Genomic DNA, 25,314 nt, shown 5'->3' on the forward strand with positions numbered 1-25,314 from the left:
GCTCAGCGCTGCTGCCTGCCCGGCCGCTGCTGTCGCTTGGGCTGCTGCAGCTGATCCTGGGCTGCTGCATGGTGGCGCTCAGCTTCGGGGCGCTGTCGCTGAGCAGCTCCCCACAGGTGAAGAACTCCTGTCCATTCTGGGCTGGCTCCTCGGTGAGTACCGCGCGCCCCTCCTCGTTTAAGAACTCCCGCGGAGTTGGGGAAAGGCAAGAGACTCTGGCCTGCCTTCTCCACTGCCCCTTGGTAAGCGCCCAGACAGCACTTGGGGCGCACAGCCCCACTAGAAGTTTTTGGAGGCGTTGAGGCGGAGAAAAATGTTCCGAGATCTAGTTCAGGGGCGAATTTGATTGCACTTGGGCAGTATCTATTCGTTGCCTGCTAAAGGAGTTTATTGTCTCTGTCAGGCTCATAGAATAAAACAAAGATATCCAGCTCTCTGGGAGATTGGAAGGAGGCCGGTGAGTGGCAGGAAAGTGGGAGCGAAATGATTCAACTTATTTTGGCCGTTAAGTGCACTGACAGTGTCTGCTGCAGAAAGGCAAGAGTTTTGATCTGTTTTGCTCGCTGCTGTGTCAACAGTGCCTGGCCCGTAATAGGTATATTTGTAGGATGGCTGAAATGACAGGTTGCCTGGGGCAGCCACTTGTTTTTATTTCTCATTAAGGCACACGTATATGTGAAATGTATCTGGTGTAGCATGGCTCCACTCCATGGCGAGACAAGTTCAGAAGGTAATGAGAGGGTGTGTGTAAACACGCCCTTGTACCTGGTCATTAAAGAAAGGCCCTAACCGCGTGGGTTTCTGGAGCCATGCAGTCTGCCGAGTGGAATTTAATTCTTGAGGGCCTGAACGGTGTTATTAGAGATAAATTCGCCAAAGCTCCAGGAACATGAGGCAGTCAGCTGGAGATGTCTGCCCCCTCCAGGATCCAGTCCTGTCCTCCTTCTACAGAGAAGGCTGATCTCAGGGGAAAAGCTACCCAGCTTGTGAGAAAGGCTGCTACCAGCCAGTTTGTGGAGGTTGGATGGTTGCTCACTCTGCCTCCTAACTATTTCACAACTTCCAAGGTATTCAACCCCTTAGGTTTTGGGGGAGGTGGGTTGTGAAACTTGGAAACAGGTCATTGTAGGATGAGTGTGGAAGATGAGTAAAGTAAATGGTCCTTTTTGTGAACTAACTACATCCAAAAAGCTAGCATTGTCCATAGTTTTTACTAACATCTGCATGTGTGCATTTTTTTCCCTTTTAAAGGATGATTTTATTTAACTTTATTTACTTTAATTTGACCAGAGAGGGACAGAGTGAGCAAGTCAGAGAAAGAGAGGAAAAGTGAGAAAGCAAGCCACCAGGTCCAGGACTCAGACCAGGGTTGGCCATGTGGGATTCCAGCACCCTTAACCACCACACCACCTGGGGGCCAAGTGTATGTTCTTGAGTGCATAGAATATTTTGCAGGCAGGCTCACACATACACATATCCAAGTTCAAGGCTAGATTTTAAGAATGTAAGGAGAACTAATTGAACCTAAAGTAACTGTTTGAATAAGGACATTAAGTTCCTTAAGCCTAGCCTGAACTTTTATACTTCCAACTGAGTGCCAAGTTGCTTTCCTTTGGAAAGACTCTGCCATGGGATGATCTTATTGGAGTGTACCCTGAGCTGTTGTGAGAGGACTCCATCCCTATCTGGGCTTTGCTGTTGGCCTCTATGAGGGTTCTGGAAAATTCCAAAAGGATGGCTCTTCCAAATTGGTAGGAATTAGATTCATTATGCTCCTTCTCCACTTGTTGGACTAAATGAAGCTGCAAGGTGGGTATTCGTTTCTCTAAATACCACAGGCCAGTAATGACTCTTGCATACATTTTCAGGTATTTTTCTCTCTGTATAGTTACAACTTATGTTGTCAAAGAAAGCTAGGTTAGAATGATTTAAAACTTTTTTCTTTTTCTAAAATTAAAACTCGAAATCAGCTTGTTATTATGAATTATTGCAGAGGCAAGTTCAGTTAAGCTATAGAAAGATTTGATGAAGTATTAAAAAAGGTCATCCACCCAAAGATGAAGCCAAAGACCCACCATGTTTGTTCAAAATGGCCGCTCTCCATACCCTGGGTGTCCTGGCTAGGCAGAGCCTTGTCTCAAGGTCTTAGCAAACCAGAGCAGGGATGAATCAGTGGTTGGGAGCTGACAGGTTCCCTTTTGTACATTGTTCCCTGACTCCCAGGTATGCAACCCTGTAACTATTGGTTATTTCTATATTTTCTGACCTGTTCCTGAGGTTGACCTCAGAATTTGCATAGTGACAGCAAAACTAATGGATGCTATATGTACAGAACAGCTCAATATGATTTTAAGAGGATGGTATTAGGCACCATGATTCTTTTGGTGTTTTAGGAAAAAAGGTCTCACATGTTTCACGTTTTGAAATTATGTGAGAGGGAAATTGTTTATAGTTTTATTTTTAAACACTATTTTATGGACAAACATAAATACATACAGACACTGTACACTGAACTAATATATACCATTCACCCGACTTCAACATTGGTTTCATCTGAAACCCCTGCCTGGGCTCTGCCGCTGGCCCTGTGTGTTCTGATAAATTCTAAGAGGACAGGGTTCCAAGTAGAGTAGGAATTAGATCCTTCATGCCCCCTGGTGCATTTGTCAGATTACATTCCCTTATTATTTTGAAGCAACTCCAGGCATCACATCATTTTATCTGTAAATATTTCAATGTTTATATAGTTTTAAAAAGAAGCCATAACCCGCATGAGAAGACGGAAATACGTGACCAATAAGTTTTAATACCTCCCCTCTACTTTTAAAATTTTATAATGAGAAATTTTAAAATCTCAACCAAGATAGAAAGAAGAGTATGATGGGCCCCCATTCATTCATTGCCAAGCTTCAGTAGCCATCAACACATGGCCACTCTATCCCCGACACCCTCCCCCTTCTTACTACCTACTGGATTATTTACAGGCAAATTCTAGGTATCATCACTTTTGCCACTGAGTATTTAAAAAAAAAAAGAGGGCTTAGTAGCATATTATAAGTAATTCAAAGACAGTAAAACTAAAGTTTTTATGAAGAAAAGCTGAAAAAAAGTGACTTGAGGACTACAGAAATTAAAAAAAAAAAAAACACCTTATTGAGATATAGTTCACAAGTCATACAAGTCACCTGTTAAAAGTGTACCATTCCGGGACCAGCAGTTAGCATAATGGTTATGTTGCTGGACTCCCATGTAGTCAACAGTGGTTCAAGTCCTGGACCCAGTGGCTTCAACTCACGCTGGGCGCGCGTGCGTGCATGCCAAGGATGCCGAGAGGAGAATGGAGGAGAAGGGATTGTGGTGTGGCTGTCCCCCTGAGGAGGTGAGTTCTCACTTTCTGTCTCTCTGTCTCTCTTGTCTTTCTGGCCAGCACACGTGCCCTATAGCAAAAAAGTCTCCAAAAAAAATGATAATAATAATAAGTGTACCATTCCTTTTGTTTGTTTGTTTGTTTGTTTTTTGAGAGAGAGATTTTTGTTATAGGGCCTGTGTGCTGGCCAGAAAGACAGCAAGAACTCACCCTCTGGGGAATGGCCATGCTACAGTCCCTTCTCTTCCATTCTACTCTCAGGATTTTGGGATGCACAAACACATGTCTAGCATGAGTTTCAAGCCACTGGGTCTGGGACTTGAACTGCTATCAACCATGTGGGAGTCCAGTGATGTAACCATTTTGTCATCTGCTGATCCCCTATTCAGTGGTTTTTAGTGAATTTGGAATTGTGCAACCTTCACTACAATTAATTTTAGAATATTTTCATTACCCCATTCCCCCCTACCTCTACCCTTCTGTCACTAGACATTCACTTTCTGTCTCTATAGATTTTACTATTCTAGACACTTCATATAAATGAGATCATGTTATATGTAGTCTTTCATGACTGGCTTGTTTTTTAAGAATTATTTAATTTATTATTATTTAATTTGAACAGAGAAAGGCAGAGAAGGAGAGAGAGAGGGAAAGTGAGAAAGCCAGTTGCCAGGATTGGGACTCAAACTACAATTGACCATGTAGGAGTCCGGTGCCTTCACCACCAAGCCACCTGCCAGCCCCTATGACTAGTGCCTTTCACTAAGTGTGTTTTCAAGGTGCATCCATGTTGCAGCATGTATCGGTACTTCATTCCTGTTTATGGCTGAAGGAAAATGATATCCATTGTGTGAGCATACATGTTTATTTATCCACTCAGAAGTTTATTGGCATATGAACCTAGGTAGTTGAGTACAAGTGCCAGCTTAAGTGTAAGGTTACTTCAGACCTGCACAGGGACATCGTAGAAGAATATCCTCATATTTCAAGTTTGGAATGACCATTAGGTACACTAGCCTTCTATAGCAACTAAACTGATAAATCTTTTAGCTTCAGTAAAAATTTTGTTTGTATATGTGATAGAAAAGTAGATTCAAGGGATAAATATATTCAGTAGGAAGGATTGTTTTATTGAATGTGGTATAGTTCAAGGATAATTTTCTTTCTCTTTTTTTGAGGTATAATTAACATGCTTTATTGAGATAAAATTCACCCTTTTAAAATGTACAATTTGGTGGCTTTTCTTTTTTGATTCTTTTTAAAAAATTTTTTATTATTATCATCATAATCTTCTTTATATTAAAAAATATGGAACACTTCACGAATTTGCGTGTCATCCTGGTGCAGGGGCCATGCTAATCTTCTCTGTATCGTTCCAATTTTAGTATATGTGCTGCCGAAATGAGTACAAGGATAATTTTCCATATAGACCTCTCTAAGAGTTCTCACTGGAGCCTAAGATTTTTGAGGCTTTGTTCACTTGTCTGACCTTAAAGATGTATTTTATCTATTTTAAAGTAAATTTAAGAATTAACAAATCCTGTAAAGTATGTTTTTTCAGGGACCAGCAGATGGCATGACGGTTATGTCACTGAACTCCCACGTAGCTGACCACAGTTCAAGACCCGGACCTTGAAACTCACACTGGGTGTGTATACGTGCATGCCCAAACTCCAGGAAAGAAACTGGCGATTATGGCAGGGTGGCCATACTCTCTGAGGAGTGATTTCTCCCTTTTTGTTTCTCTGTCTCTATGGTAAATGCATGTGCCCAATAGCAAAAATCTCCCTAAAAATAATGTATGTTTTTTCATATTCTACATTAATATTTTCTGGAACTTGAAGGAAATAGTTGTAGTGTACTCTTTTTTTTTTTTCTTTTGCTATAGGGCATGTGCACTGACTGCCTGAAAGAGACAGAGAGAGACAGTGAGAGGGAAAGTGAGAAATCACCCCTCACTTTTGTGGGGGATGGCCACATTGCAATCCCTTTTCCTCTTGAGATTTTGGGCACGCATGCACACACACCTAGTGTGATTTCCAAGTCGCCAGGTCCAGGACTCGAACCTCAGTTGGCTATGTGGGAGTCCAGTGCTTTACCTACAATGCCACCTACGGATCACTGTACTCTGTTTTTGAGCTATCCACGATCTTTTATTTTTTTCCTGGTATCCTTAGTTGATGATTCACTTTGTTATTACTCCAAAAATGCATGAAAATAAGTAATTAGCCACCTTTAAAAACAGCCTGAAGTTGGACTGCAGGTGGCCAAGGCTGGATCTCAATGTCTACGTTTAGACCATCTGTCCTGGCTCCCAATTTGGGAGTGTGCTTAGTTAATATTAATTAGATTTCACTAGGATCATGGGAGACAGCCTACCACACTGCATTAAATTTAATTAAAGACTGAGAAGTTGCATTCATTTGTCTCTCCTACTTCAGAAAACGAAATTCCTGATTTTAATGACAATTATGATCCCCAGAAGCTATTTCAAGCTGTAGAGAACTGCTTATGATTTTTTTTTTTCCCCTGGGGTTTATCTTCTGCACACATTCATTAAGTCTCTGCTTTAAGTCAGGGATCTAAGTTCATGATCACTTTTACCTTTATTCTGCGATACTTTAAGATTCCACTTTCTTACACAGAGACAGATGTTGCTGAACCTTAGTGTAAACCTTTTGTTCAAAGAAACTGCGATAACTAAGCATAAAAAAAGAATGGTGTAAGGAAGAAATGGATGTAAAAACTCTGAAGTCTGTACCAGTTAGACAATAGTAAGCATATTTTTCTATCATACTCATTAAATACTACTTTAATATTTCAGGGACACTTATAGTTTTGGTGATGAATTTTATTTAATTTTTTTTCAGTCCTTTATTTCTGTGACAGCAGAGTCATATTTATAAGTTTCATGCCTTGAGCAAGCCATTGAGCCTTCCAGTTTCAGTTACTTCTCTGTAAAATGGGTGGGGTGATTTCGGCCTCCAGACTGATTTTGTGAAGGTGCAATTAGAGAACGCAGGAGGATGCTTTGCTAGAGGACGCTCTCTCTAGGTCTGACACATACTCGAACCTCTATCAATTTGTTTTAAACACGAAGGCAATATTTAATAAAGTGAACAGGAGTTTTTTTTTTTTTCAGGATATTATGGTAACTATCAAGTACACATTAGAAACATCCTTTTGCCTATGTCCTCGTTTTTTAAAATGACTCATGCTAGATAAGGAAAAATGTGGAAACACACACACATTCACACACACACACACACACACACACACACACGTTTTTCTTTCAGTTGCTAGTGTAAATGCAAAAGAACTTGTTGTCAGGTTTGATAAATTACTTCGTGCTTATTTTGAAGGTAACCGGGACATTTACAACACGGCCTTCTTTATCTCTGTGTTTAGATACAGTAGGTTTTGACAAATGATCCAGAACATTTTCGCCCTAAGGCATGTTAGTGGATTAGCAAAGGAAAATAGGGCAGTAGAATTATAAGCTTTTGATCCTAATGATTTGATTTTTAAGCTGGAAAATTAAGGCACATTAACCATATGTGGTGGGTAGCATGACTCTTGCCTGGAGTATTTCAGCGTCCTTCTTTGCAATATCAGAGAAAAGGATGGCTTCTACTTTCTCCCACCAGCTGCAGGGAATAGGTTACAGTGAATGAAACAAAAATTATAATAAATCTCATTGTAATATTAGAGAGAGAGTTGAGTGTTAGAATATAGGTGCTTGCCTATTCATTCAGAGCAGGTCACGTCTTGAGCTGGGTGGGAAGAATGCTGATATAGTTGCTTTTTCTTTTTTTTTTTGCTGCTGTTAGGAAGCCCAGACTGAAAAAGGTGATTAGACTCACATTGTCATCTTTGAGCAAGTTTATCTCCTATTTCTGGCCTCCATTCATTCATTCATTCATTTATTGACTCTTGCCATAACAGACACAGTGCTTTCTGGAAGCCATTAGTGGTACATGAGTGAGTACTCACAGGTCCAACCCCTCATGAGATAGTTAAATGAGTAATAGCCTGGTGGTGCAGTGGAGCCATGGAAAGCCATTGTTATGCAATCTCCTTGACTACTTTCTGATGGTGCTGCAGCTACTGCTGCACCAAGGGGTGGAAGCATTGACTATTCTGCCTCCTTTTCGCCCTTTCTTAACTGCTGTCTGCATTTGTGAATTCAATCCCTGTGTCAGATGAAATGTGAGCACCTACTCCTTAAGTCTTGAGCTCTTAAAAGATTCATTCCCAGCAGCACCTGTGTTCCCACCACCATTCCAGAGGCTTCTAACCATTCTGCCCTACTTCTGCTAGTTGATTTTTCTTCCCATCGTCATTCACAGGGTTCCCCAAGCATGCTAAGGCCTTGCCTTGCTGGTCTTGAAGAGAGGGAGGCATTGCATAAAAGTTGGTATTGCATATGCTGCAGACTTCAGGACCAAGGAGGACACAACTACAACTGCCACCTGGAACTGGAACATATGAGGAGACTTCAGAAAGTTTGTGGAAAATGCAATTAAAGGACAGTTTACTTTGGTATCACATTTAAAAATAATTCTTGCAGAGTGTTTTCATAACACCCATTTTCCATAGACTTTTGAAGACTCATTATATAGTTTTCTAAAGCATCTCTATGAAAAAGAATGGTTTTAAAACCCTATTGGGGTTCAACTTCAGTGTGTGCTGAGTCTATAAAACAATTCAAATAAAAATGACATCTTTAAATTTGTTTTCCAACTCATAAACTTATATGTCTTGACTTAGTTAGGTCTTCATTACTCAGTAAGGTTTGTGTTTTTCCCCCACTGAGGTCTGAATTTCCTTTGTCATGTATATTTTGTGATTATGGCATTTCTTATTTGTCATATACATTTTGTATATATTTTGAAAATTATGTTGCCTGTAGTTTGTTGCTATTATAGGAAAACAAATTATCGCTCACCTCCAAAGGAAGACATAAAGATAGTTTAGTTTTTTGTGTCTCAGAGACCCTTCATTTGAAATGACAGTTGTATCTGTCATGATCTATTAAAGTAAAATAGGTAAATACTTTTCAGTTTAGTGTCCCTACTTGTGATTTTCATGCAACAGAATAAAAAGCATTTGTATTTAAAGATACTTGTTCATGGATGCTTACAGCAGCCCTGTTGTTTGTGAGGGTGGGAAACTGAAAATAGTGTGAATGTCCATGAACGTGGAAATTATTGAGTGCGTTAGAGACTGCCATGTAATGGGAAATTATGTAGCCGTTTAACTGAAATGAATTAGATCTGGTCCTGTGAATGTGAAGAGATCTCTGTGATGTCTTTGCTTAGAAAGAAAAGAAAAAGGTGCAAAATCTACATTGTATGATTCATTTTTTAAATAAAAATGACACCTGTGTGCATGTGTATATATATATACACACACATTCAAGTGTGGCTGGTTGGGGAGACAAAGTGTAGCTTAACTGTATCACTATTTTATGGGCTTTTATGGCCTGAGCTGGATACCTCATCTGATAATGTTTTAATGGAAAAATATGCCCCAAAAACCTGAACAACAGAGGCCTGTGTTAATGGAGATCTTGTGGCAAAAATATCAGACACTGTTAATTCAAATCCTGTTTGCTTTTTACTGAAGAGGGTAGTGTGTATTTCCCTCAAGGGCAGTCAAATTTTCAGTTATGTTTTCACAAAAACAGCTTACATTTCGTCAGCACAGTCTAGGGCGGGTAGACAGGAAGCACATGTACACACACACATGCACACATGTGTACACACAAGCACACACACAATCTCATATGCCTGCACGCTGGATCGCAGGGTTTCTGAGGAATTGCTGTCATCACAGTGAAGTAAACCTTTAGAGCAAGAAGAAGCCCAGAGTGAGGACCAGAAAAGTGAAATGACTTGTTCAAGGTCATGTGATTAACTCTTTAGAACTGATTGGGAGCCTAGCACCCAGGATCTCATAGACTCCTGTCCCAGTGTGTAAAGTAGATGCAGGCCACACACTCAAGATGAGACCCAGTATTCTGAGCTTCTCCAGGCAGTTTCGGGTGACAGGATATTATTCTGCTGGATTTAGAGGGTTGCAAGAATAGAATGCCTGGTGCAGGCAACAAGTAGTATGTTTATTTTAATTTTCAAAAATAGTTATTATTGGGGCTGGCAAGTGGCATGGTGGTTAAGGGCGCCAGACTCCCACATGGCTGACCATGGGTTGAGTCCCGGACCTGGTGGCTTGCTTTCTCACTTTCTCCCTTTCTGGTCAAATTAAAAGAAAGAAAGAAAGAAAGAAAGAAAGAAAGAAAGAAAGAGAAAGTTAAATAAAAAAATACTTAAAAAATAATTATTATTTTAAATTATTGTTTTTAATTTACTAGAGGGCATGTGTGCTTGCAGGAGAGAGACAGAGAAAGAGAAAGTGAGCAATTGCCTCCTAGGAGAGATGGTCACATCACAATCCCTTCTCTTCTATTCTCCTCCTGCGATTTTGGGTATGCATGCACACATGCTCAGTGTGATTTTCAAGTCGTTTGGGCCAGGACTTGAACCATGGTCGGCCATGTGGAAGTTCAGGCATCTTAAGCGCTACACCACCTGCTGGCCTCCAAACACCCTTTGTTACACACAGATAAACATGCTCAGATAGCATCAGAACACCCCTGAGCTGAATAAAATTATATACTTAGATTATTCTTCCCCAATTTCTTAGTGAACTATGTTTTTCAGATGACTGACCTTGGTTTCCAGTTGATGCTTTGGCAAAATATAGGCTCTTCTTTACCGAGAATTGTAGCTTGCTGTTTATTGAAGTGCCATTTTGCATCTTGAGCTATTTTGCATTGAAGTTCCTCCCACTTTGTGGAATAAATGTGTGGGAACATTTATTAGTTGCCAACTATGTGACAGGCAGTGCTGGAATGAGGCATTTGGAGAGACAAGATAGGGGTTCCCAATTAGTGGGGAGTACTGAGATGTGTCCTTCAAATGATACAACAGGGAGCTTTTGGGAAAAAAAAGCAAGCAAACAAACAAAAAGCATTATGTGCAGAGGTTTCCAGGAGTGTGGTGTCTTAAGATCAGGGATGGCTTCTCAGAATAGGTGATTATTGATTGGGGCCTTGCAGGATGGGAAGGAGTTCTTAGGCAGATAGTAGGGAATTTGGGAAGAGAGCATTTCAGCAGAGAGAGACATCATAGCCCAGGAATGTCTAGGGTCTTTCTTGTCAGAGGAAGGGCAGGTGTGGTTGAAGGAAGGTGGGTGGTAGAGGGGCAGGGTACATGGCAACTAGCTTGAGATATGGGAATAGGAAGATCCTGAAGGTCTTGATAATCGAGGCCTTTACCTGTCTGGAGGGAGGTGGGCACCCACCTGATGAAGGGAGGGATGTGGCCAGATGCGCACCTTATGACGCTGGCAGCAGCTTGGGTGCTATCGGGAGCAAGAAGCTGGGTCAGAAATGCCATTTCCTTCACTGACCAGACTGACCAGAGGCTAATTTCTATTTGTGTGTTCTTCAGTGATATTAACAACAAATGTAAATCAGCAAAAAAGCTGGGGGCTTGGAAGTGTCTATCAGCGTTTATATGATCAGCAGAAATATTAAGTGTTTGATATGATTGCTTGAAATGTCAGTATCTTAAAAATATATATATACTTTTGAGATAGGAGACTCATTTACTGGAATTGGCCCATTTTCTAGGTTTTTGACACTGTTTATCCTTACAGGTGATACTCTCTGGAATCATAGGATTAACCACTTGGAAAAGGCCTATGATACTCCTGGTATGTATTGATCTTGTAATTGTTATTCTTCATAAGCTGTGCCATGTATCAAATCTGTTTAAATAAATCATTGAAGGAATACTTAAGCTTCTTTGTTCATGGTGCCAGCAGGTGACATGGAGGTTAAGGCACTAGACCCCACATGACTGACTGCGTGGTTTGAGTCCTGGACCTGGTAGCTTAGGAATCACACTGGGCATATGTGCATGCATGCCCAAAATCCCGAGAGGAGAATAGAGAAGGGATTGTGGTGTGGCTACCCCTCCTTTGGGGTAATTTCTCGCTTTCCCTCTCTCTCTGTCTCTGGCGAGCATACAGGCCCTATAGCAAAAGCTAAAATAATAATAAGTTAACAAAGTATAAAATTGGAAGTCAGATGTTCTTATAACAATAAAGTAAGATGAAAATTTTGCTGATTTTCTGATTCACCTTAAACTTCTTATCCTGTACTTATATTTCTATTTCTAAGATTAGACCCATTCTAAAGGTCTAAGTCTGCTATGGGGAGTTTTAAACATATTATAAAGTAGAGGGTATAATATAATCAGCTCTCTGTACCCATCACCTCACTGCAACAGTAATTAACTCATGGCCAATCTTGGTCAGCCATACTCTCATCAATTTCCCCCCTCCACATTTTTTTCCTCCATATTCTTTTGAAACAAATCTCTTATATTAACTATAAATAGATGACTTTTTATTGTTATGTTTTAGTTGAACATCCTCAGAATTTTGTTGCTTATTTTGTTATATTGTTTTTGTAGCATATAAATATTTTATTTTCTTGGTAATATAGACATATATTGATGACTTTTTCTTTATTTTATTGTTGTTATTAAGATAAAATTCACAGGACCAGCAGATGGCATAGTGTTTACATTGCTGGACTCCGACGTAGTAGACTGTGGTTCAAGTTCCAGACATGGCGTCATAAACACATGTCTCCAGGGGCTGGCAGGTGGCATGGTGGTTAGGGTGCTGGACTTCCACATGATTGACTGCAATTTGAGTCCTGTCTCTCTATGTCTCTCCCTGGTCAAACTAAAGAACAATAATAAATAAAATAAAATAATTCTTAAAAAATTTTCTGAGTATAACACAAGATACATTAAAACAAAACACAAGAAAACAAAACAAACAACTCACGCTGGTATGTGTGTGTTCCCAAAGTCCCTTGAGGAGAATGGAGAAGAAAGGATTGCAGTGTGGCCATCCACCCTGGGGGATGCACCTTATAGCAAAAATCGCTGTAAGAAAAAAGATAAAACAAAAGGAAGCATTTGAAAATGTGTAGTTCAGTGGAATTTGGTACATTCTCAGTGTACATTCTTTGTGATTATTTGCTATGTCATTTTTCAAAAGAATTACTATTATTATTATTATTATTATTTTATTATATTTTTGGAGAGGTTTTTGCTATAGGGCACGTGCGCTCTCCAGACAAACAGAGAGAGACAGAGAGACAGAAAGTGAGAAATCGCCCCCCAGAGGGATAGCCACACCACAATCCCTTCTCCTCTATTCTCCTCTTGGGATCTTGGGGGCACGCATGCACACGCGCCTGGCGTGAGTTTAAGCCACTGGGTCTGGGACGCAAACTGTGGTCGACTACGTGGGAGTCCAGCGACATAGTCATTACGCTAACTGCTGGTCCCTACTATTATTATTATTTTTAATATTTGCTATAGGGCATGCATATGAGAGAGAGAGAAAAAGAGAGAAGGAAAGTGAGAAATCAAGCTGCCAGTAGTTCTGGGACTTGAACTGAGTTGGCCATGTGGGAATCCAGTGCCTTAACCACCATGTCACCTGCTGGCGCCTATTTGCTATGTCATTTTGATTCAGGAAATATTATACAAAATAAATAATTGCAAATGGAGTTTATCCAGTTTTCAGGGGTAAAGGGCCTAGAAAATTTGAATGGAAGAGTACTTAACATTTTTTTTTTCCTATAAGACATCTTTTTTATTTTTGTCTCATCCATCTTGAATTGAGTTTTCTAAAGTCATTTTATATATATACATATATATATATATGTATATATATATGTATACGTGTGTGTGTGTGTGTATAATAATTAATAGTTCATCTTAACTAGGTTAGTTTGCTAGGAAATGAGTTATTAATTACAAAACTACCGAAGTTCTTAAATACGAAGGGACTTTAGAAAGCCAGTGGGAAAATGGTATTAAAGAAGAACAAGCTTAATTTATTGCAAGGAATTTGGAATCCATGCATAGTTTTTTTCATAATCCACATTTTCTGTGAACCTTTAAAAGACCCCTTATACAAGGAGATGAGGCACGTTGCAGTCTTTGTACATTAGAATAATAGATCTTAATACCATGTCGATGGTCTTAAAGTGTTCTCAGGAGCAGAAGACGATGTAGGCCACATCTGACAACTTCATCAATTACTGCATTTAGTGAAACTCCTTTAGTGTTTTTGGAAGCAGTAAATTATCCATGTAGCATTTCGATATATCAGGTAGCAGAATAGGAGGAAATGAGGCTTTGGATGCCTTTGACAGCTTGTGTTGTAAGTGACTGAAGTTTGTTTGGCCCTAACTCTCTGGGTTTACAGTCTCTAGAAAAATTTTGGATAGCATCCCATGTTTATACTAAAATTTAATTATAGGTATTACCTCTGCACTGTCTTTTCCCATTGGGTCAATATTAAAATACTCAGTAATACAAATATCGAGTATTTAAATTGAATTACAATAAAATCTCTAATGATATTTGTACTTTGAAAATTCCAGATAATGAAGTAGGAATATGTGTTCTAGATATATTTTAAGACATTCTACCTTTTTTTAAAAAAAATCTATTTATTTATTTATTTATTTCCAGAGGGTGTGTGCACTTGCCAGAGAGAGACAAAGAGAGAAGGAGAGGAGAAAGCACTCCTCATGGGGAACGGTCATGCCACAATCTCTTCTCCTCCATCTCTTTCATTATTTTGGGATTTGGGGGATCATGCACATGTGCCTGGTGTGTTTCTTTTCTTTCCTTTTTTTTTTTTTAAATTTTACTTATTCATTCATTTATTTTAATTTGACCAGAGAGAGAGGGAGAGAAAATTAGAAAACCATGGTTCAGGACTCAAACCATGGTTGACCATATGGGAGTGTCCAGCATCTTAACCACCATATACCTGCTGGTCCCCTGGCCCTCATATCAATTTTAACAGTGTGCTGTTATAACCTATGTCAAATACTTTTTTGTGGGATGAGCAGGTGGTGTAGTGGTTACAGTGCCAGACTTCCATGTAGTCATCCCATTTCAAGTCTTGGACCCAGAGGCTTGAAACTCTCACCAGGCACGTGTGCATGCATGCTGAAATTCCTAGAGGAGAATGAAGGAGAAGGGAGTGCAGCGTGGCCATTACTCTGGGGTTGATTCCACATTTTCTATCTGTCTCTCTGGCTAGTGCACACACCTCATAGCAAAAATCTTCATTTAAAAAGAGAGAAAGAAAGAAATTGTGTGATGAAATAAAAAACATTGGAAGTGCCCATCAGATACTCCTAGCTAATCCCCTTAAGAGCTGTATTATAACTGTCCACAAGCCACTTGAGTTTCCTGAGAGTATGTTTTCACCTGCACACAGGGGATAATTTAATGTTACCAAAAATGGCAACAACACACCCTTCCCATAGTGGATATTTTATTTCTCCTTCTTCTTCTTTTTTTTTTTCTTTCTACACCAGCTCCTTGTCTCTTGGCTTCCTGAGTGTGGGTAATGTGCCATTGGGTAATTTTTGATGGGAAGCCATGTTTCCTTAGGGAAGCCAGAGGGCCCTATGGATCTGTGTTCTTGAAGACCTGGGTGTGGCTGGTCAGAGTTCTCTAAGAAATTTAGGTCTGGGACAGTTCTCAAAGTTTTACTTCTGTTTTAAATTTCTTTCACTTGCTTTTGCTCTCTAAAACTTTGTATTTGTCTCCTTTTAAAGTTTCAGGAATATTTTGGTGGGGGAGGTTGGCAGAGGGCAGGTCAGTCTTTGTTGGGGCCCTTTGAGAGGCCAGCTGACCCCCTTTCGAGTTGTTGGGTGCACACCAGGCTGGAACACGTGGACGTTCCCTTGGGAAACCATTTATGTTTGTGCTCTTTCTTTTGTGATCGTTGCCGTGATTACATCAGGTTTTTTACTGACTTGAACAAAAAAGGGTCAGTTTGACCTAGTTCCTTTCGATTCAAGTTTTCATGGAAACCTAGAGTTGGAAACTTTCATTCACTGGATCCTCTTATGTTTCTTTTCCTTTTTTTTTTTTTCCATAGTGTGCGTACACTTACAGGAGAGAGTAACAATGAGAGGGAAAGTAGTGAGAAATCACCTTCTGGGGGAGACGGCCAGTCCCCTCTCCTCCATTCTCTTCCTGGGATTTTGGGCACACTCGCACATGTGCCCAGCATGATTTCCAAGCGGCCATATCTGGAACTCAAACCGCAGTCAGTCACGTGGAAGTCCAGAGCCTTAGCCACCATGCCACCTGCTGATCCTGGGTCCTCTTCTTTATACTGATAAAATAATCATGCATTCTGAACAGATATAATAATATTGGAAAATGATTTGTAACTATTTGTAACTGATTTTGGTTGTGACTAGGATTAAGCTGGGGACATGCTTATGCATGCATGTGTGTGTGGACACACATGTGTGTGTAACATCCTAGGTTGTGTATTCTCCATAAAGAGCTAATATTCCCCTCCTTTTTGAATTATTTAATTTTATTAATTATTATTATTATTTTAAAATTTGCTATCAGGCATGTACACTTATGAGAGAGAGAGAGAGAGAGAAGTAAGCCACCAGGTCCGGGACTCAGACAATGGTTAGTCACAGGGGAGTCCAGTGTCTTCACTACCACACCACTTTCTGGCCCCAACATTTTCTCTTTATAAAAAATGTCCATATTTATTTTAAACACCACTCCATTTTTCTTCTAGTAAAATGTTTTATAGGTGTTTGAAAATTACAGATTCACTTCTAGGAACTGGCTCTAAGATCATCTTGTCTAAGCACCTCAGTCAGAAAATGAAGTTGTTTTAATTATGATGTTTTTCTTGGTGACACATCTAGTAAGAACTGCCAGGTGAAAGTTCAGCTGGCTCTTTGCCTGTAGTTTTGGTTGCTTATGAAGTGGTCATGTGAGCTATTGTCATTTTCTTTTCTTGTCAGTTTTGAACAGATGGAATAAATCCAACCTCAAAACTGGTAAAAAGACAGCTCTGTTCCTTAGCATCAAGAATGCAGGTTCTTCTCGAGTGATCTAAGCATGTGGTTTCTTCTCAACTGTGGGTCCTGTTGATTTGCACCGCAGACCAAGAATAGAAGAGGCAAATGGATTGGCTATTTTTAAACTGATCCTTCAGTTTCTTTTTTAACTTCAAGATGATCAAGGATGAGGTTGAACCTCATTATCTAGAGAGTAAAAAATGGCTAGAGATATACATAATTTTTTAAAAAGAATTTTTGTCTTAGGGTGTGTGTGCTTGCTAGAGAGAGATAGAGAAAGTGACAAATTGCCTCCCTGGGGGATGGCCACACTGCAGTCCTGTCTCTTCCATTCTCCTCTCAGGATTTTGGGCATGCATGAACATAGGACTAGAGTGTTTGTCAAGCCACCAAGTCTGGGACTCAAACTGTTGAATTGGTCTTGTGGGATCCAGTGCCTTAACCACTAGACAACCTGCTGGCCCCATCATTTTTTTTCTCACTGAAAATTCAAGTTGGGTAGTCTGGCAAGGTAGTTCAGCTCCACAAGGCCATTTGGGGATCCAGGTATTTTTCATCTTGTATCTTGGATGGAAAGTTGGGGAACACCTGGATATTTTATCAACAGAGGTTGAAGAATTATCCTCATCAGTTAGTCAGAAATAGTTATAAGTGAGTTATGCTGTCAGTAAGATGATGGCTTTGGAAAGGCCAGAAAACCCTTGAATAGGTGAGGAATCTGTGTGTTTATAGATTGAGCTCTTTGGCTTTGCATGGTCATTTCTGCAGATATCTTTCTATCTTTCTTTCTTTCTTTCTTTCTTTCTTTCTTTCTTTCTTTCTTTCTTTCTTTCTTTCTTTCTTTTTGTTTGTTTTGTTTTGTTTTATGTAGACAGGAGGTTTATATTTTATTTCTCCAGTGGCATATTTGCAGTTGAATATAAATGAAAGGCCTGCTTACACCCTTAAGCTAGGTCCTTTGGATAGTTCAGTCAAGGATGTGAGACCTCCAGCTGGCTCACGAGAGAATCGCCCACTCCTTGGCCCAGGTTTTGACATTTTGCCAGCCTTGAGCTCATCAATCATTTTTTCAATGTCTTTAGGTGTCAAATCCTCATAGTAGTTGTCATTTATTTGAACCATTGGTGCATTTACACAGGCTCCTAAACATTCCATGTCTGTTAGTGGTCTCTTTCTCCCTCTTAAGCACACATGCCGTCATCTAATTCTTTCTGCACCTGAGTTTTTCTCTTCTGGAATTGTTTTATTGTTTCCAGCTCAGTCTGAATCATGCCAGTTTCTTTCATTTTTGATGGAAACGTCCTTCCAGCTCACTTATTTGCACAGTATATTTTTGTTCCAATTTTTCCTTCTCCTCTTGGGCCTTTTCCTTTGTTTCAATCAATTACTGTTTCAGTTTTTAGTTTCTTCACTTTGATTGCACTCTTGCCTTTTCTTCTATCCTTTCCCTTCCACGGCATCTTGGCTTCTCCAGGGGCTGGGCTACTGTGGTCGCCTGGCCTCAGCCACCTGGGCTGCCTCTCTCTTCAGGTGTATTTTATGGCTGTCAGTAGTTTGGAATGAGTCCTTTGTTATTTCGTGAGAGCTGGATTTTTTATTTTTATTTTTAAATTTTTTGCTAAAAGGTGCCTGTGCTCACTAAAGACAGAGAGAGAGAGAAATTACTCTCCAGTGGGAACTGGTCATGCAATCCTTTCTCCATTTCTCCCTCCTATCCAGACTTTGGACACATAAGCATATACATCCCACATTTTTTCAGATCACTGGGTCTGGGACTTGAGTCGGCCATGGGGGATTGAGCACCTTAACCACAGTGCTACCGGCTGTCCCAAGACTGGATTTTTTTTTTTTTTTCAGAGAGATTTTTGCTATAGGGTATGTGTGCTTTCCGGAGAGACAGAGAGGTGAGAAATCATTCCCCAGAGGGGATGGCCAGACTGCAGTCCCTTCTCCTCAATTCTCCTCTTGAGATTTTGGGCATGCGTGCAAACATGCCCTGCATGAGTTTTAAGTTGCCAAGTCTGGGACTGGAACTGCAGTCCACTACGTGGAAGTCCAGTGACATAACCATTATGCCATCTGCTGGTCCCACAAGACTAGATTTTTTTTTAAAGAACTATTTTATTTAACTTAACTTTATTGATTTATTTTTAAATTTTGACCAGAGTGGGACAGAGAAAATGCATGGGGGAGAAAGAGAGAGAGAGAGAGAGAGAGAGAGAAAGCTACCAGGTCCAGGACTCAAACTGTGGTCGGCCATGTAGGAATCCATCCCCCTTAATCACCATGTCACCTGCCAGCCCCAAGACTAGATATTAATGCTGGTAAGTTACCACTAATTATCTCTTGATTTCTGTGTCTGTATAATAAGTGACTTAGATCAGAACAATCTTTTAAGAGGCCTCCTAGTTCTCATATTATAGATTTCCAGAATTCTTTTTAGTTACCTTTACAGTGTTTTAGTTTTGGATGGGCATTTCCACAGACTGTTACTTGCTCTCTGTGTATAAACTGTGAATATTTCCCTCTCTGAATTTTAAGGCATAAAAATGGATGGCTGCTCCTATTCTTCATAGTTATCAGTACTACACTCTTGCATGTATTTATTTAATGCTTAAGAGTTCACATGTTCTTTCGTATACCCTTTCTCATGGAATGTATATGGCAGAGGTGATTCCTATTTTAGAGATAAGGGTATAGTCACTCAGGAGTTAACCGACTTGCTCAGTTAGAAAGACCCCAGGGGTTTTGGCTCCTATTCCAGTGTTGCTTCTGTTGTTCCATTCTACCACTTCCTCCTTTAGCTAATTGGCAGGTACTTACTGTGGCCAATTATAGCTCCTTAAAAATTTTATTTATTTATTTTTGCATTTATTCATTTATTATTACTATTAATAATACATTCAATCACTATACATCATTTAGATTGTAAAGAGACTTTACCCAGCATGAGATATAATACACCTCAGTTCATCCTCACGAACAGATAATAAACCATATCTGTGTCCCACAAATGTTTTATAAATGTTTTACCTCTCTATTTTTTCCCAAATTTCTTGTCTTACACTCTTCCCCTCCCACACTCTCCTTCCACTTTGTCCCCAGTGTCCATAACAATTTTCAACGCTTTTGTGTCGTCCAGTCTTTCAGTCTTTACCACAGAGTGCAGACAGTTGGTATATGTTAAATAGAGACATACAATGTCTCTCTTTCATAGCCTGACTTGCTTCAGTCGGCAATAAATCTTCCATATTCATCTACTTTCTATCAAATTTTTGGACCTTGTTGTTTTTTTATGGCTGAATAGTATTCCATGGAGTATATGTGCCCCGCTTTTTCAATCCATTCATCTGTTTGTGGACATTTGGGTTGGTTCCATGTCTTAGCAATTGTGAATAATGCTGCAATAAATATAGTTGTGCAAGCGCTTTTCTGATTGAGTGTTCTCCTGTCCTATGGGTAGATATCCAGGAGTAGAATTGCTAGATCATATATGGTAGTACTATTTGAAGGTCTTTGAGGAACCTCCATATTGTTCTCCACAGTAGCTGGACCAATTTACTCCCTTCTTCCAGGAGCTTTATATTAGAGAGACACTGGCATCCCCGACAGGTTCACTACACTATTATTATTCACTCTTAGTCTTATGTAGCCTAGATCACAGGCACACATGTCATGATGTGCTCAGGGAGACTCTAGGACATGAACCCAGGATATTTCCACACAGGCCCAGTTGTGTTACCACTGTATCACATTCTCTAATACTGTGCGTGTATCTGGGTTGTCAAAGGGAACTCAGTGATTAGTCCTGGATCTAGGCTGAGCCCAACAGATTATAGTAATCAATTTCTGAGTATGACTAAGAGAAAATCACATGAACTATGAATGATTTGGGGCAAGAAGGGAGACCATTTTGAATTGGGAAGCATCTTACAATAGATGCATTGTTAATGTGGAAAGTTACAGAATAATGGGAATGGTCCTGTTTTTTTTTTTAAATATTTTTTGTTTCATTTTTTCTGTTGTCATTCTTACTTTTCCTTTCCTTCTATTAATTTAAAAAAATAATTATTTATTTATTATCATTAGTTTTCCATTTTGACCAGAGACAGACAGAGAGAGAGAGTGCAAGCCACCAGGTCTGGGACTCGAACTGCGGTTGGTTGGTCATGTGGGAGTCCAGCACCTTTAACCACCACACCACCTGCCAGAGCCTCCTTCTACTAATTTTAAATTTGGTGTTTGCTTGCTTTTCTAGCTCCTTAGGTATCATACATATCTGTCTGTAGTTCCATGAAACATTTCTGGAAAGATCTGTAAGAAACTATTGACAGTGGGCACCTTATTAAGTGCATTGGAGATGGAAAAGAGAAAGATTTATTTCCCCATTTATGCTTGGAAGAGGACAATGTTGTGTTGTTGGAAGAGACTTTTCTTTCAGTTATGTTTTGTTTGGCCTTTGTTGGCCTGGTATCTGCAGCATCTGGACTCTTTTTGGACTGGTGTCTCTGGCTTTGTGTGAGAGGCAGGGCTCTGCCTCCAGTGGTGGGAGCCTCTGAGGCCACATGCTTTCAACCCTGAATGCCAGCAGCCAGGTGGTAAGCCGGTGACCTCCACCCACTGAAGCTCCTGCCCAGACTCAAGCTGGAGCTGCTGATGCCAAATAGCTCAGGGCAGCTTAGAATTCCTTAGGCAAAGGAGGCAACTGGCATCCAGGACTGGCAAAAAGGGACCTGGTTTTCTTGCAGCGTGACCTTGATAGAGGCTCCAGTGTCCAGCTTCCTTGGTTCCTTCCAGGGTTCCTGAGACTAGTTCTTGTGGATTCTGTGAGCTACCTGATAACCTTGCAGTTTAAACAGCCCGAGTTGGTTTCTCTTGTTTGTCATATAATCAGACTCTGATCACGGACTGTGATATTTCTTTCATGGATTTTACTTTTATAATAATTTTTAGAAGTTCAGAAGTAGATTCATTAATAAACATTTGGGCATTTATGAGAACCAGCTGAGGAATAAGAAATCTTTGGTTCTCAAACTATATAGACTTACTTGATGTTGTTGGAGAGTGTTGGGTGGAAGAGGCTGGGGTTGGGAGTGACAGGACAGTGGTGAAACTGGACCTTAGTAGCTGTAATTTCTAAATGACCATACCAAACTTCTTGGAGTCTTTTTGTGTCTACATACAAACACAGAGTTCATGGAAAAATAAGATTAAAAAGATGAGTTGATCATAGTGCAAAAAGTTTTTGAAATCCATGGGTAGTTTTTCATAGTATATATTTCCCATAAACTTTTTAAAGACCTTTCTATATATTTATTAAGTTGTTGGGAAAAGTCATGACATACTTTTCTATGTTTTTCTTTGCAAAAATATGTCATGACTTTCCTGACAACCTAATACATATCTATCTCTAGCATACTTCTGTGACATATTATGATTTACTAAATGCCTTATTTATTATTTTTTTTTTTTTAGGAGAGAGAGATTTTTTTGCTATAGGGTACATGTACTTGCCAGAGAGACAGAAAGTGAGAAATCACCCTTGGGGGGATGGCCACACTTCAATCCCTTCTCCTCTATTCTCTTCTCAGGATTTTGGGCACATGCCTGGTGGGAGTTTTGAGCTGCCGGGTCCAGGACTCAAACCGCAGTTGCCTTTGTGGGAGTCTAGTGATGTAACCATGCCATCTGCTGGTCCCACTAAATGCCATTTAAGAAGGAAATAACTTTTTTACTTGAAAAAGAGGTTTCTTAGCTTTCTTGCTTTTATTAAACGTAATAATTAGACTTCTGCATTTCTCACAGTACCAATACCTGATTACATTCTGCAGAATTACCCACTTTAAACTTTCTGGTTTTAATATTGCTGGTGGTTGTTCCATCTTAATAAACCTGAGAGATTTATCATACTTAGGCTAACCCACCTTCTCTCCTCTATTTTTAAAAATTATTTTTATTTTCCTATTGATGACTTTATAATTGGAAATACTGCAAGCATCTTTTTCCTAGTTCCTCAATTTTGGATAGGATCTCTTGACTTTGTCTTTGGTAAGATGAAGAAATTAGCACCTAACTCTACTTTCTCCCTTAACCTTCCCAGGTCTTTTCAAAAATATAATAACATCATTGTCTGTATATTGTCAGTGATTTAATATTTACATTTTGCACATAACCTATATCATTCAAGCATTGTCTATAAATTGCATCTACAATGGCATTTATAGTATTTTTGTCATGTGAATGTTATTAAAATAGGATGTTAGATATATACATTTAGGATACATTTAGGTGTGTATGGCTATATTTATCTGTATATATTTGAGTTATTTATTTCTTCTGTGAGTGAGAAAGACAGAGAGAGAGAGGTAGAGACAGCACCCCCAGTAGTCCTGATGCTGTGATCTTCAGCCAGCCCTGGGTCATGAGTACACATGCCTGGCATACTCAGGTCTCCAGGTGTGAATCTGGAACCTTCCTGTGTGGGTCAGCCCTGCAGAGCATTGCATTTACTGCTGCACCACCATGCAGCCCCCTGAAACTAGATTCTTTATTTCAAATTCAACTGAGGCCTCAATATAAGAGACTCCAGCTGCTCCTATAATCCAGTGTGTGTACATTAGACTATGTAAGCAGGACTTGCAAAGTTACTGGGTGAAAACCAGTTCTGCAACCCTTCGCTGATCTCTATCCCCCAGCCTATAAAACGATTAGGGATTAAAGAGACAAATATTCTGGAGAAAGCTGCTGAATGGCTGTGGTGTTTTGAGTTCTACCTCCCCGCAGGGGAGGGGAGGGATGCTTAAAGATAAGTGCTTGGAGAACTTGATATGGATCCCTTGGCATTTGAATAATGCTGTTATGGTATCAGGCACATGCTTGCAGAGTCTGAAGGGCTGATTGGGAGGCCAGCAGTGGTGTAGTGTTAAGGTGCTAGAGTCCCACATCGTTGACTACGGTTCAAGTCCTGGACCTGACAACTTGAAAATGCCAGGCACATGTGTGCATGCCCAAAATCCCAGGAAGAGAATGGAGGAGAAGGCATTGCAGTGTGACCATCCTCCCTGGGGAGTGAGCTCTACTTTCCTTCTCACTTTCTCTGTCTCCAGTGAGTGCGTGTGCCCTATGGCAAAAACCTTAAAAAAAAAAAGCAATAAAGCGTTGATTGGAATACCTTATGGTCTCAGAGTTAAAGCCTGCAGTTGGGGGGCTGAACAGTGTGTGGTGTTAGAATGTGGTGCCCTGTGAGGCAGTCTCATGACAAGGTTCCCAGTGCAAGTCCAGTGACTGCCGCATGTGCACTGGCACCCACTGGCACACAATTGCCCATGATCTGTGGCCAGCTGAAGGCTGGGCATTCATTGTGGCATCAAGACCCTGTTGAAACTGCTGTCTCTCTTTATCTCCTTGTCACTGTTGCTCTTACCCATGATTAGCATATTTTTTAGCACATTATTTTTAAGGCTTGTCCATGTTGTAACATGTATCAGTACTTTTTCCTTTTTAATTGCTGAGTAATGTTCTATTGTATGAATCTACCACATTTTACTGATCTAATCATCAATTGATGGGCTTTCCACTTTTGGCTAGTATGAATAAAACTGTTATGAACATCAGTATACACGGTATTTTGTGTGTATTTGTGTGGTCTTGCTTTCATTTCTCTTGGACATATGGCTAGGGATGGGATTGCTGAATCATATGGTAACTTCATTCAACATTTTGAGAAACTTTTAAACTATTTCCAAAGTGGCATGTCACTTTACTTTGCCATCAGCAGTATATGAAGTTTTTAATTTTGCTGCATTTTTGCATTTAATTTTGCATTTTGCAAATTCATTCTACTCTTGGGATTTGGGGCATGCATGCACAGGTGCCTGGAATGTTTTTAGGCCTCTGGGTCCAGGACTCAAACCACAGAGCCAGCCATGTGGCATCTAGTGCCTTCACCACCACACCACCTGTTGGCCCTGTTGCCCATTTTTAAATTGTGTTATTTGTCTTTTTATTACAACTATTTTATCAAATACCTGATTTGCAAATAATTTTTCTAATTCTGTGGATTGTCTTCACTTTGATGGTGATTTTTGAAGCACAAAAACGTTTAATTTTGATGAAGTTCAGTTGATCTGTTTTGAAGTTTTTTGCTCGTACTATTGTACATAAGAAGGCTTTGTTTAACCCAAGGTCATGAATATTTACTCTTGTAACTTTTTTCTAAGGTTTTTGTTATTTTAGCTTTTATGCTTAGGTCTGTGACGCATTTTGCATATGGTGTGAGGTAGGGTCCAAGTTCATTTTTTTGCAGGTGGATATCCAGTTGTACGAGCACCATTTGTTGAAAAAACTCTTCTTTCCCCATTGATTTATCTTGGCATCTTTACTGAAAATCAGATGACTCTAAGTGTGAAGTTTATGTATGTAGCTTATTGCTCATACCCTTTCCGCTAGTTGTTCCACTTTCCTGTTTGGACATTTCTTGCTGAGACCACCAACTTTCTATTTTAATTTGGACGTAATTGTCTGGGCCTGCTGCACAGATGTCATGAGATTTCTCTTTTCATCTTGGATTATGCCCATTTTTTCCTTAAGGTCTCATTGCATTCTTTTTCATTGAGTTCCTTTTTCATTTTGCCAGAGAACATTCTGAAATAATAATTTGCAGAAAGAATTAAGGGAAGAGAGCCCTCTCAGGATTTTAATATTTTGGCATATCTGCCTTGCCCTCTTATTTGAATGATGGTTTGGCTGGATATAAAATACTGGGTTCAAAATAATTTTTCTTGCAAAACTTCAAGTCATTGATTGGTGCTTTTTGTCGTGGGTGGGAAGCTTGAGACTAATTTGATTCTAGTTCTTTTGTGAAAAAGAAGAAGAAGAAGAAGAAGAAGAAGAAGAAGAAGAAGAAGAAGAAGAAGAACAACAACAACAA

The 25,314-nt window shown here is 39.8% G+C and overlaps 1 protein-coding gene and 1 non-coding gene across 2 annotated transcripts in view; one reads left to right on the forward strand and one right to left on the reverse strand.

The window, feature by feature from the left end:
- The window catches only part of ENTREP1 (endosomal transmembrane epsin interactor 1), a 168,156-nt gene that overhangs the window by 80,315 nt on the left and 62,527 nt on the right, over positions 1-25,314 (forward strand). The window contains exons 2-3 of the mRNA XM_006152513.2: positions 7-152; positions 11,090-11,146. Coding sequence (XP_006152575.1) covers positions 7-152; positions 11,090-11,146 — 203 coding nt within the window. The remainder of the gene's footprint in view (positions 1-6; positions 153-11,089; positions 11,147-25,314) is intronic.
- On the reverse strand, positions 4,670-4,776 carry LOC114008542 (U6 spliceosomal RNA). The gene has a single exon (XR_003550058.1). It is a non-coding gene; the product is annotated as a U6 spliceosomal RNA (small nuclear RNA).

Source organism: Tupaia chinensis, unplaced genomic scaffold (genome assembly GCF_000334495.1).
Source record: "Tupaia chinensis unplaced genomic scaffold, TupChi_1.0 Scaffold000354_1, whole genome shotgun sequence".
Taxonomy (NCBI): domain Eukaryota; kingdom Metazoa; phylum Chordata; class Mammalia; order Scandentia; family Tupaiidae; genus Tupaia; species Tupaia belangeri.